Source organism: Lepidochelys kempii, chromosome 3, assembly GCF_965140285.1.
Source record: "Lepidochelys kempii isolate rLepKem1 chromosome 3, rLepKem1.hap1, whole genome shotgun sequence".
NCBI classification, from domain to species: Eukaryota; Metazoa; Chordata; order Testudines; family Cheloniidae; genus Lepidochelys; species Lepidochelys kempii.
Genome location: NC_136382.1, coordinates 153,740,272 through 153,754,316, shown reverse-complemented (window position 1 = coordinate 153,754,316; position 14,045 = coordinate 153,740,272). Strand labels below are relative to the sequence as shown.

At 43.3% G+C, this 14,045-nt stretch overlaps 1 protein-coding gene across 5 annotated transcripts in view; it reads left to right on the top strand.

Moving 5' to 3' along the window:
* Positions 1 to 14,045, top strand: part of LRFN2 (leucine rich repeat and fibronectin type III domain containing 2) — a 285,606-nt gene that overhangs the window by 210,620 nt on the left and 60,941 nt on the right. For 4 of the 5 annotated variants that reach the window (XM_078852250.1, XM_073338576.2, XM_078852251.1 and 1 more), the window contains one exon: positions 10,940 to 12,662. The exons of the other annotated variant lie outside the window; for it this stretch is intronic. In XM_078852250.1, coding sequence (XP_078708376.1) covers positions 10,940 to 11,858 — 919 coding nt within the window. In that variant the 3' untranslated portion in view covers positions 11,859 to 12,662. Of the gene's footprint in view, positions 1 to 10,939; positions 12,663 to 14,045 lie in introns of those variants that run through there. 5 annotated transcript variants of the gene reach the window in all.

The window sequence follows — 14,045 nt, the reverse complement described above, 5'->3', positions numbered from 1 at the left end:
CAGCTGGCCTCAGCAAAAGTTCCCTAATGTCACAGGATGCATGATTAGCCCATGGACTATGGCTCATAGACTTCACAGGGTAATTGAGGGCTTCAGCACAAGTCCCATATTGTGTGTATATGACAGTATATACAGCTGTGTAAGAAGTAAAACATGCACAGCCTTAATATTTGTCTAGCCTTGAATCTTCCTTAGTAGATCAATTAAAACTATTTGTTGAGTTCAATAGCAATGAATAAAAACCTGGTCAGTTTTATCCTCACCCTGTGGCTACAGGAAAAGGAGCAGCTACTGGCCTCCTTTTAGGACTCTGCAGGCTAATTTATCTTCCAGACCATGCAGAAGTCATTCTCGTACCTGTAGCTTACCCGCGTCTGACAACAAAATCTAAATGCTTTGCCAGTATCTTTAATGTAAACACCTTGGGTCATTACTAGCCACTCAACTAACCTCCCTGCCTGAGTGGAGCATTCTTAGATGAACTGCTTGGTGTGTATCTACTCTGCTGTCCTCTACTGGATGGAATCAGAACTGCTCAATTCTGTGTCACAGCACCTATGCTGCTCACAGATAGTGGAGATTCTCCTTTAGTTCAAGTGGCATGAGTTGGTGCTATTGAAATGGGAGGACCCAAGTTTTTTCCCCATGCTGCTTTGAAGTTCAGTGTGTATAAGGTTTGTGGTGTAGTAACAGCCATGAAGTTCCTAGGCAGGGATGAGTTTGCTACATTTCCTGTTCCAGAAAGCTTATTTTTTCGTGGGAGCATTACAGGAGAACCTCAAAAAGGTCAGAATTACAGGTTAATTCACACAGCATACAAATAGTCAGCTATTTATTCAGACATCTCCAAGTCAATTTGGTTTGCTAAGTGAGGCTGGAGGAGATCCTGAGGTCAGTCTGTTCTGTGAGACTTCTGGTAATTCTGCTTCCAGTTGGACAGGGCAGACCCTGGTATGCTCATACTTCCACGTAGGAACACTGGAATTGCTATACTGGGTAAGATCAGGGCTGCAGCTAACCTAGCATCTCATCTCCAACAGTGGCCAGCGCCAGGTGTGTCAGGGGAAAGTACAAGAAGCTCGATTTTCATTCAAAACCAGGAAGTTCAGAGAAGCTTGGAATGACTAGGTTGTGTGGTAGAAGCTTGGGCCCATCTCTGTAATGGGCCTGAACCAGAACCCAAACTTGGGGAAGGGTCACATCAAGGAGCTGAACACCATTCCCCAGACTTATGTTTATTCAAGCTGTTATATAGTGAGTTTTGTGGCTCTCCATTCAGTCAGAAGTGGCTCTTCAACACAGCTGGCTTGTGGATCCTTGCTCTAGGCAATAGTCCGAAGAAAATTCTAATGGAAAAAATGTATCATAGAACAAAGGAACCCAGAGATGGAAGGAACTCATCAGACCCTGTTCCCCAGCCCGTGCAGGATTGTTCCCTAGAGGCCTAGGTTATGTTCTCCAAGTGCTTTGTCTATCCCCTTTTAAATGTCTTTTACTCCTTCCATTAGAACACTATCCAACAGCCTAATAGAGCTAACCGTTAATTAATGTTCCCTAAAATACAGTATCAGATATGCTTTTCTTCTTCCCTGTAGCTCAGGGGGGTGTATCTTTCTGGTTCATTATTTCACACCAGGCTTATAACTTGCCTTTGACTATTTCCTCTCTCCCCCCACCCCCCGCCTTTTACCAAGTGAGCAAAAGAGAGCATAATCAAATTAGGAAATAGTAATGAGGTGACATGTACCGTGGGGCTCATCTAGCATGCCATCAGCTAGGCCCTTTCCACTGCACTGTTTCAGCCCTCTGCCTTGCTACTTGTCTCATATTTGTACACAGAGCTGCTTCACCTGCACTGATTGGTGTTCACCTGTGTATTGATCAGGTTCTGTGGCCTTGATCATAATTCAGCTGTCTGTTGATGTTTCCATCATTTTGAGTGTTGCCATTCACATGCATGCTTTTACCCCACTGATTGCTATACTTATGTCTGTAGGTCTTTCTGCAGCTTCCCACTGCTTTGACTCTACCATGTTTTCCACTTGAATCACCTTCTTTGCTTCACCCTCTTTCATCTTCACTCACCTCACCCACTCCTCCTTCAGGTTCTTCTCACTCTACCTGTCCTCAATTTCCTACCTCTGCCTGCCAATGCAAGGTCTGTGCACCACTGAAGTTCTAAAGGACTTAAAGACCTTGTGCTGGCCCTCTGTGCAAAGGTGAATTTCATTCTCTACCCTCCCACTACCTCAGCCTAATTTCTATTAATCCAGTCTTTTTCCACCCCCCCCCCCACCACATCCTTTATTCCGCTCATATTTTCTTCTTGAACTGGTCCCCTTTTAGATCAGTCTGACTTTAATCCTGCCCAAATTCATCCTGGCAACTCCATCTGCAATGATGCACCCCACCCTGCTTATACCCTCTTCAATACTCCCAAGTAGAGTTTGCTGATTTTTTCCTTACCAAAAATAGGGCTTTGCCGAAACTGATTTTTTTCATGGGAAACTGTTATTTAACTTCTTTCTTTCTTTTTTCTTTCTTTTCTTCAGGAAAATGAAAATGGTTATTTCAGTTCAACTATGTTTTTGTTCCATTTCTCAAAAACAGACCAAATTATACTTTTTATTTTGGGCTGCCCCACTCCTTCTCTCTGTTATCTCTCTCCTCCAACTTCCCTTTCTCTTTCTCACCCGCCTCCTCCACACGCTTTGGAAGGGGAAGAAGAAAGGGGAGGAAAAGTGGGGGAAAAGAATGGGGGGGGAGGGCTGTGTGTAAGAACAATGAAGATGAGGAAGGGGAACGGGTGGTGCTATTATTGCTATTACACTAAATGATCTAATGTGTCATTTCCTCTCCAATTTCCATGGTAGGATATAAGATCTTAAGGGGAATCTTACTGAAATTCAGGGAGTGTACCTCTATCGCTAATACACACAAGAGTCACATAGGCTCTTAGTCACATATCAACAGGGCACTAAACTAGGACTCAAGAGATGGGCTATTCAAAAAGAGGTGTCTTTACAGCAAGAACTGGTTATGCTCTGAGACAAATATGTGTTTGGCCAAACTTTTAGCCTTCTTGCATTCATTAGCCTTTTGCCCTGAGACAAACCAACTTGCATTCCCTCAGCATTTGCCCTGGGAAATGTTGCACCTACGTTTGACAAAGATCTGATTAGTCATTAAATGCTTCTCCCTCTTAACATTCAGTTATACTCAGGGCTGGATGTTGGAGCTCAAGTTCTCTGATTACTGCAGCCAATTTCAGGGTAAGAATAGTTGGTATCTTATCCCTAGCAAGACGGAAAGTTGGAATTAAATAACCTACTCAACGAGTCTGGTCTATCTTCTGCCTAATCCATCTACTCCACACACACATCAGCTGGAATGTTAACCCCTAAGTTCCCCACAGGTACTCTCTAATGCTTGAAAACAAGGGATGGGGACATTTGTATATGATGTCATAATAATAATACATAGCTCTTCTATATAGTGGTTTTTATCTGTAGATCTCAAAGTGCTTTATGAACGTCAGCATCATTATCCCCATTTTACAGAAGGGAAAACTGAGGCACAGACAGCTGAAGAGACTTGACCAAGGTCACCCAGTAGGCCAGTGACAGAATAGGATCTAGAACACAGCTCTTCTGAGTCCCAGTTCAGTGCTCCATCCAAAAGGCCATGTGCCTCTCCACACTTGTTCCTGCAAGCCAGGAATGAAAGGGAGGTCCACAGCAGCCCTGGGACTTAACCGTTGCTGCTGGCTTTTCAAAGTCTTTTATTTCCTAATTTGTTTAAATGAAGCCGGGGGCCTAGCTCAGATATCACAAAAGCAGTCGGCGCTATGCTGTGGCTACAAGATTGCCTGGTATGTACTCAGCGGGGAAGTGTGCTGGGGGCAAGTCAGGGCTGAACTCAAAAAGGGGAGCTGAGATGCCGTTTTGTTTTGTTATGATCCATTCATTTTAGTGCTCATGCGAAATAAGAGGCAGGCATAATCCATACGGGAGCCATGCGGGGAATTTCCTCTTCTCCTCAAAGTTCTACCAATGCACTTCAATCTTCCCCTGTAGCACCTCTGAAAGTCCATTTCTGGCTACCATAAAGCTCTTCCAATGCGCCTCAGTCTTCACCTGTAAAACCTCCTGTGATTCCAGTCTTTTACAATCCCAAAGTTGAGACTTGCAAACTCATTTCATTTTGGAAAGACAGCATTTCCAAATGGGTAGCAAGCAGACTCCTATGTGGGAGAATCTCCTAATTTCCTGGGACATGTTTAATCTCTAGTGAGACACTTTAGTAATAACCTTAAGTATCCGTTATCTGAATCCTTGCATCAACATGATGGAGTTATTTCTCTGCTCTTTCTATCCAGAGGGAAAAGGGCAAGGGAAGAAATATAGAAATGACTTGGTCAGAGGAGGTGTTTTGCGGTGTGTGGCTCATATCCAAGAGTTGGCAGGGAATGGGTTAATGCCAATAATTTCCAAACTTGTGCTTGTTATAATTAGATTGCCAGTGGACCCCTATAAGATGGATTGTCTAGCCAGGAATGAGGTAAGGTTGGTTTTGGATTATTCAATGTGAAAGAGACTGTTTGAACTGTTAGTGTAGTGGAAAATATTTGCCTTCCCCAGAGTATTTATTTCCAGATTTTTAAAGGCTTCGACTTCTTTAACTGAAAAGGAAATGCATAGTAGCAAACTTAGCTTAAAATTAATAGTTTTTTGCCAGTTTATTTCCTTATATGATTGTTGGCTTTTTCTGAAATGGGGCCAATGCAGAGTTCAGGAGCTCTGCAGGGTCCTCCAGGCCTCTTCTGTGAAGTGGATCTCAGGAGCTCTGCAAGATCTGTAACTCCTTCTAGCTCACCCAGTCCTGCAGAGTTTAGGAGCACTAAATGATGCCCAGCTTTCCCCCAACTCCCCCAGACACCACTGCATGTGGTACTGAAGAACTCCACTGACTCCCTCAACTATTCCTTATGAAGCAGAGTTATGGCTACACTTACGGTAGCATGTAGCAAACAGGTACTACACGTGTAGTTACACGTAGTAGTGAAAGGTTCTGGCAGTGGGGAAAAGCTCCAGCTGCTGCTTGGGCGTGCCGCGGACTGGGTAGGATAAACACTGTGGGGGTTCAGGCATGAACAGCACTTAACTTGCCTAAGCCACATCTCACCATCTCCATCGCTGTTTGTACCTGTGCTAACTGAGCATGCATCTACACGCTCTCGTGAGTGTACACATAGCCAAAATTGATGTTTATATTCTCTCTAAACCGCCAGAGAGTAGCTGATCAGCAGGGTCATCCCAAGGCCTATGCACCATTTAAATCCCACTTAAACCCTCAAAATGCGGTTTAAACAGTGTGCCCTTGTTGCCAAGAAGGCTAACAGCATTTTGGGTTGTGTAAGTAGGAGCATTGCCAGCAGATCGAGGGACGTGATCATTCCCCTCTATTTGGCCTCATCTGGAGTACTGTGTCCAGTTTGGGGTCCCATGCTGCAAGAAGGATGTGGAAAAATTGGAGAGTCCAGCGAAGGGCAACAACAATTAGGGGGCTGGAGCACATAACTTATGAGAAGAGGCTGAGGGAACTGGAATTATTTAGTCTGCAGAAGAGAAGAATGAGGGGGGATTTGATAGCTGCTTTCCACTACCTGAAAGGGGGTTCCAAAGAGGATGGATCCAGGCTGTTCTCACTGGTAGCAGATGACAGAACAAGGAGTAATGGTCTCAAGTTGCAGTGGGAGAGGTTTAGGTTGGATATTAAGAAAAACTTTTTCACTAGGAGGGTGGTGAAGCACTGGAATGTGTTACCTAGGGACGTGGTGGAATCTCCTTCCTTAGAGGTTTTTAAGGTCAGGCTTGACAAAGCCCTGACTGGGATGATTTAGTTGGAGATTGGGAACTGCTTTGAGTAGGGGGTTGGACTAGATGACCTCCTGAGGTCCCTTCCAACCCTGATATTCTATGATTCTATGAAATGGTATATAAGTCTTAGAGTAACAGACGTGTTAGTCTGTATTCGCAAAAAGAAAAGGAGGACTTGTGGCACCTTAGAGACTAACCAATTTATTTGAGCTTAAGCTTTCATGAGCTATAGCTCACTTCATCGGATGCATACTGTGAAAAGTATAGATCTTTTTATACACACAAAGCATGAAAAAATGGGTGTTTACCACTACAAAAGGTTTTCTCTCCCCCCACCCCACTCTCCTGCTGGTAATAGCTTATCTAAAGTGATCACTCTCCTTACAATGTGTATGATAATCAAGGTGGGCCATTTCCAGCACAAATCCAGGGTACCCACCTTGATTATCATACACATTGTAAGGAGAGTGATCACTTTAGATAAGCTATTACCAGCAGGAGAGTGGGGTGGGGGGAGAGAAAACCTTTTGTAGTGGTAAACACCCATTTTTTCATGCTTTGTGTGTATAAAAAGATCTATACTTTCCACAGTATGCATCCGATGAAGTGAGCTATAGCTCATGAAAGCTTAAGCTCAAATAAATTGGTTAGTCTCTAAGGTGCCACAAGTCCTCCTTTTCTTTATATAAGTCTTGTATTTGTCAGGTGCACGCACAGGTGAATTTCATCTAAAGGGACCGTAATCATTACAGTTACATATAACAAGCATTAACGGCGTTACTCATTTATAACCTATTTTATTCAAATATGGACCAGACAAGAATTTTGAAGGAGATTTAACGATGTGGAATGTTTGAAGGGGCAGCAGTTAGCTATTTAACCTAGAGGGGCAAAAAGAAACATGAGAAACTAATCAAAATGTCAATGCAGGGCAATTTGTTAATGACCTGGAACTCAAATGCAGTTTGGTTAAGTTTCTTCAAACTTTCCAGAAAAAAATCATGGCCTTTGGGGGAAATCTAGTATTGTTTAAGTCCAATCAATTTTGCTAGCACAGCTGTAGCTGCGTAAAGGCTAAAAATAGGCTTATAATGGAACCTGGTTGGAACCTTACTTATGGAAAGGTGATCATCTTTCCATAATACATGTAAAGCCAAGGATTACGTATGGTTATATAAATGTACTTCAGAGGTCCTGCCCTGCATGACATTCAAATGAATATTACTGTAATAGAAGAGCTCAGCATGGAAATAAGTAGTAGATTCAAGCACTGTAGGGGTTAAGCAACTAAACTCAGAACCAGGTCTCTTGCATCTGAAGAGGATGATCTTGTTTTCATGAAGTTACCCAATCTTTAAAGTATTTCTTGATACTCTGTTTGAAATAATCCTCCATCCCCCAAACTTATTACTAGTCTGCTGTGATTGATGGCAGCACTTAAGAGTCCCCATACCTAAAATCAATGTAGACACATTTTCACTCTGGGATATTGATGACCCTTTGATTATCCACAACACGGGTAGCTGTGAGATGCCACTTCAATCTTTACTTTTCTCCATCACGTGGAGGAGTCTTTCACAGCTGCTCTGCACTTCGAGTACTGTTAATCACCGAACCCCGCACTCAGTGGTAGGGAGTTAGTGCAGACCCAAAAGGGCTCTTTAAAACCACAGCTGGGCAGAATCCCTAGGGCTATGTTCAGGCGACTAGTGGACTACGGTTTGGTTCAGACAGCAAGGTTTCATTGGAGGAGCTGAAGTCAATGCAATGCAAACATTGACTGATTTCAGAAATCAGACTTATCAAAATGTCTTTGCAAGCTGAGGAGGAAATCTCATGAGACCAGGCTTGCTTATGAGATTTGTACTGTGTCCCTGCTTCCACATAGGCCAGAAAGTGTGGGAGTGAGGGGTGTGAATACTTCAGAGAAGCACGTTAATCACTGACACAGACGGACAGACACAGTATTAGCCAGCAAGAGTAACTAGCCAACATGAATGTACATGTGCAAACTGGGCTACTTAGCAGAGGGCTCCAATGGTAAAATCTGAACCAATGAAATCTCCCATTTCTTGCTGTGCTTTTTTTCACTACTATTGTTCATAGAGTGGTTGGCAATCTGGAAAACACAGAAGATGCTATGATCTCTGCCCCAGTGACTAAATTATGGCTATCCCAGGCAGGGGTGTGGAACATGCATTGAAGAGGAACATTGCCCAAGTTTAGGGTGACCAGAGGTCCTGATTTTGGGGTCTTTTTCTTATATAGGCTCCTATTATCCCCCACTCCCAGTCCTGATTTTTCACATTTGCTGTGTAGTCATCCTACCCAAGTTGTGGTGGCTGGAAGTATAATGCCTCTAGAACCATTGGGGGGAAGCGCAATCAAAAGTGGCTCTAGATTGAACATTTGACTGTCATTGAACTTTCTAGAGATGGCAGGTACAGCGCTCCTGCCTCACTACTGAATGTACCTGAGGTGCTCCTGTGTATCCTGCCTGTGTCTGTGCAGAACACATCTGCTCTGATATTAAATGTACCAGGTATGTCTAGGTAGAAAGTCAAAGGCACCTGCTGGGTGGCTCAATTTTCCAGGCATCTCTGGGCGATACGTACTTTGCCTACAGAGTGCTCTAAAAACAATGAACCAGATCCTCAGCTGTGGCCAAACTGCAGAGACCCAAGTTGTGACTTGTGTGTGTGCACGCATGCACACACATGCAAAAGTAGCTTAATACTCACCTTTACACTGCTCTGATACTGCTGCTTCTCTGGGCAGGCTGGTGCCCCTGCATTGCGATAGAACAGCATATGGGCGGCTCTAATTTGTGCTGACTGCAATGGCTACGCAAGGCCAAAATACGCCTGAAGATTGGCATGGTTTAGGGGCATGACAACTACACCACCTTTCTTCTGGCCATGCCGTTTTCCCTGCTACCCTGGCAACAGATGATTGAGTGGTGTACATGTCTGGGCGTCTGCTCCACTGCTGGAAGGTCACTTGTACATTGAAGTGACCCTCCCTGACGTGGTTACACTGGCTTTAGAGACAGGTTACACTGGCAGTGTAGTGCAAAGCAGCCACACTGCACCTGAGATTCTGGTCCCGTATGTCCAGGAAGAACACTCCTCTTTGAACTCCTATATAAACAGCCAGGCTCAGGCATTATCCACATGCCATGCTGGTGATTATTGCATGTATGTCTGGCTGAACACATCTACTTTTACTTAATGTTCCAGGAATACTCTGCAGATACCATTGTCATCAATGGAACGCTAGTGGGGCATGACCGCACAGCACGTGTGAAGGAATGCCACCAGGGAAAGAGTTGTGTGTGAATTTCTCAATCATTTTGTATTTTAACCTTGTCGTATGTGACCAAATGCTAGAGATTTGGGGGGAGGAGAGTCACATAAAGATTGTTACTCCAAGTAATGAGGTGCCTTGCTGCCATCAGCTGTCTCTGTTGAATATCAGCTACAAAGTAAATACCTTACATATAATTGTTCCTGTTGTTTGCCAGTATGGTAACAGTATGGTAAATTTGCTGAAGCTGCAGAACAAAGGGGAGAGGGATGCAGCAGGCAAAGACTTCCTATCTATATCTGAGTCTTCTGAAGGTCTTAGCTTTGATCCAGAGTCATACAATATGACAGTATATCAATACATAACTGTCAGCAACAAACCTCAGCCAGCAGTTTTTGAGGTCTCTGGCTCCATAGTTTTATATTTCAAATCTCAGGTTACTATGGGTGAAATCCTGAAATTCTTACTCAATTTCCACTCAGTCCTTATTCAGGCAAAAGTCAATAGGGATTTTGCCTGAACAAAGACTGCAAGATTTGAATGCCTGGACCTGATTCTCTTTTAGTCTAAAGCCACTTTAGAAACACTCTAGCAGTGTAAATGGGCCTTAGAGCGGGAGTAAGCTAAAGTGGCAATAAGTTGCCTGAGATATAAACGAGACTCAAGCTTATTATATTTAATTTGCCTTTTCCCCACTATTCTAAACTGTCAGGATGCTGTCTGAAGACAAGGATAAAAATGTCAAGGCTGCTTCTCAGTTACATGTAGAACACGTAAACTGGGTATGAGCCTGGTTCTCCACTGCCCTGCACTTCGTGCCATCATGTATACCAGTGTAACATGAATGTGGAGTGGCTGTAGGCAGAACACTACCCTTCTGATTTAATGGTGCTTTTACATCTACTTTGCGCCAGTATAAATGACTGCCCAAAATGCACGGCAACAGCTAATTAGACCCATTAGCAACCACCCATATTGCAAAGCCCATTCTCTTTTTCCATGCACAACTCCATATTTTGCAAACACAACTCAGGAATATCTTTCGTTTTTATATCCTCTTCATTTGTTGTAAAGTTGGGACTGTTTGGTTTTGAATGGATTTACCAAAAAAGAGTTGCTCTTCTAATGCAATCTTACACCTTCCCACCACGCCTCTGCATTTATTGCCGATACTTCTTTTCCCACCCCATCTGAGAAAGGTGGTCACATGCAGAAATTTCCAGCAGATAAGATCTCTGCATTTCAAGGATCCATCCTTCATAGTGTAGGGAGAAGGAGAGAGATGGCTGTCTGCCACCTGTATGCATCAAAAGCACAATCTGTTGTAGTTGGTATTGCAATGTAAACATCATATCACAATGTAAATTTCCCAACCCTCATGAAACAATGTCAAGACTGCTGGTCCTGAGCTGAGCAAATTGGAGGGTCATTTGGCAGACTCAGTCAGGGCTGGTTCATACAGGCTGAGGATTATGTTCCTTGAGCTGTTCACCCAGCCTTGGTTACACTATGTACACTCTGAGTTTGGATACAAACACTTTGGAAGGAACAGGCCAGCCTGGTTTTATTTACTCTTGTTCCCTTCTGTAACTACAGGAGAGATGGACCTGAAGAAAAACCTTAAGTCTGAACACCCCTGACCTTTGAGGAAGTTTGGATCTAGGTCTGAACTTTACAGATTAGGCCCATCTCCACTTGTAATTGTGTATCTGTTTCCCATTAAACCTTAACTTAATTTTCTCTTTTTCTTAAAGGATGATCCCCGCTACAAACAAAGCCTTTGTGGTGAACAATCTTGTATCTGGAACGGGCTATGACCTCTGTGTCTTGGCCATGTGGGATGACACTGCCACAACACTCACAGCCACCAACGTCGTAGGGTGCGCCCAGTTCTTCACCAAAGAGGACTATCCTCAGTGCCAATCCATGCACAGCCAGTTCCTGGGTGGGACGATGATCTTAGTCATTGGAGGCATCATTGTGGCGACTCTACTGGTGTTCATCGTCATACTCATGGTCCGGTATAAAGTTTGTAACAATTCCCAGGGGAAGATGGCCAATGTCAGCAATGTCTACTCACAGACTAATGGAGCTCAACCTGTTCAAAATGGGGTCCTGCCCCAAGTCAACCCTAAAGTGGTGGTAAGAAATGAACTCATGGAGTTTAACTGTGAGTCTGTACAGAGCAGCATCTCCTCCTCTTCTAGTTCAGTGAATAGCCGTGACTGTGATGACTATAGCCTTCAAAGTGAACAAGGCACATTGTCCAGTAAGTGGAGGCCTCCTTCTAGGTCAAAACATAACATTGATCGGCTAATGGGAGCTTTTGCCTCCCTGGAACTGAAGTGTCAGAAAAAGGAGGACACGGTAGACTCCAGAACTTCCACAGTGGCCCGCCACTCGGACAAAGAGCCACTTCTGGGTCAACAGGAGTCAAAATTCCGTAGTCTCCTCATGTTACCACTGGAGGGGAAAACTAAACGTAGCCATTCTTTTGACATGGGGGACTTTGCCACATCTCAATGTTGCACCTATCCAAAAAAGATAACAAACATTTGGACAAAGCGCAGCCTCTCGGTGAATGGCATGCTCTTGCAGTATGATGACAATGACTTAGCAGGGGCGAAAGGGACTTATGGGAGTTCAGAATGGGTAATGGAAAGCACAGTGTAAATAAGAGCTTCTCCCCCTCACTTCTCCCTAATTACATCAAATGTAATAAAATTTGGTTTTGTTGAAAAGCCATGAAAATGAAAAGGGGTGGGGGGGACATGCTCAACGACGTTGGAGAAAAGAAAAAAAGAGAGAGAGAGAGAGATAAATAAACAAAATAAGATAACAAAAGAGGAAAAAGGTAATGAAATGCTAATAAGCACGTGTGGCCCCATTAATATCCGATCCCAACAAAGCTGAGTGTGAACATTTCAAGGAATTTACCAGTCGTATTTAGCATTGCTTTCCAAAAGTCTCCTGGCCTCCCGGTGATCCGACAAACAAGATTAAACGAGGATTAAAGTGGGGTTAGCAGCACATACTTAATTCAAAGGGTTTGGGGGGGGGGTTTCTTCCCTTTTTGTAGCCTGTGAAGTACATTCCCATGGATAGAAGACTGATGCAAGTATGTCACTGCCTGTAATTGCGCTTGTCATCACAGAACTACACTAAGGGCATCTGTGGGGACAGAACAGACCAATTTTTCAGCTTAATCTCTTGGTGTTATCAAAAACATATGGAGATTTCTCCCCCGCCCCCTGTTGTTGGGCTGAGGGGTTTTTGGGTTGGTTGGGTTGGTTTTTTGCAGGAAAAAGGGATGTTTCTTTTTTCCTTTTGGTTTGTAGTCTCTCATCAAATCCCTGTGATGAAACCAAGGATATGTACAAAGATTAAACTCTCGATGTACTGTATAACCCGCCTTCAACACCACCCTTTATGTCCCAGGAAAATGAAATCTAGGGGGCTAATAAATTTTAAAAATAATCATCTTTCTTCCATCTCCTTCATGGTCGCTGCTTGTCAAGGCAGATTGCAACAGCTATTCATATCAGTGGGGGGGAAATTCAAGATTTGATATAAAAGGCAAGAAAGAGGCGAAAACAAAAGCTGCTCCGGTGAACTCTCCCTATTATTAATACAAATTGCTGCTGACCAAGGTTATTCTGTCACTCTGTTCGACTGATAAAGAAAATGCAGACTTTAGCTCGTTTGCAACAGAAAGCTCTTTGTCCAGTCAGTCGCCACAACAGGGCGTGTCTGTATCAGTAGCATTGCAGGAAGTGCAGGTATCTGAGCATTTAAGGGGATTATAAGTGTAATGGGGATGTTCCTATTTAGCCACGGAAAACAAGTTAGAATCGGATGTCTCAGAATAGATGGTCTCCCAAGTGTCACCTGCATCTTGCCCTTCACCTTCTCCCAGACCTCTGTCCCATCCCTTGCAAAGGTACTTGCTACCTGAGACCAATGGTTCTTCTTTATGGCTTGTAAACTGATTTTCAAGTTCCTTTTTGGGGAGCATTGCTGTGGTTCTGGGAATGCTGTGGATGCACATGGTCCATCCACCTGGCTCCATTGTCCTTAGTGACTTTAATGTGATTTCCAATATTTTGGTGGCTACAGCAACTGTCTTTATTTAATTTGTTTATTTATTTGTTTGTTCCCAGTGATCTGTCAGCTGGGAACCATTTTGAAATTGCACATTATTATTATTTTATAGGAGACGTGTGGAGAAAGGTTGTAAGGCACAGAGGAAAGCCACAAAAAAACCTCTATGTATTTTTTTTTAAAGATTCAGAGATATATTGTGACATGGCTATGTACTTGATCTTGTATTCGTCATGTTTCTTACTTGGAGTTTTAGACAATGACATCCCTGTGATCAGAATATTATTTTCCTTTTAATTTTTCTTTTTTTGCTACAAAATGTACAGTAAAAACAAAACATTCCTGGGGGAAAAAAGCACCTTCTTCTTTTCATTTGTTCTAATGTCCTGTGTTTTGCTTTGAAACCGAAATAAGAAGCATTAATATTTTTTAAAAAAGAAAAAGACCTTGAGACGTTTTCTCTCTTTGTTGTTTCGTGTGCGGAAAGATATTTTTCTTTGGGCGAAGTTCATGCCTAATCAGAGGTATTCAGTGGTGCACAGGCCCTTTGCATAAGGGTGAATAGCATGCTCTGAGAACCTGATCTAAACTTGGCTATGTCGGGTTTCAGAGTAGCAGCCGTGTTAGTCTGTATTCGCAAAAAGAACAGGAGGACTTGTGGCACCTTAGAGACTAACCAATTTATTTGAGCATAAGCTTTCGTGAGCTACAGCTCACTTCATCGGATGCATGTAGTGGAAAATACAGTGAGGAGATTTA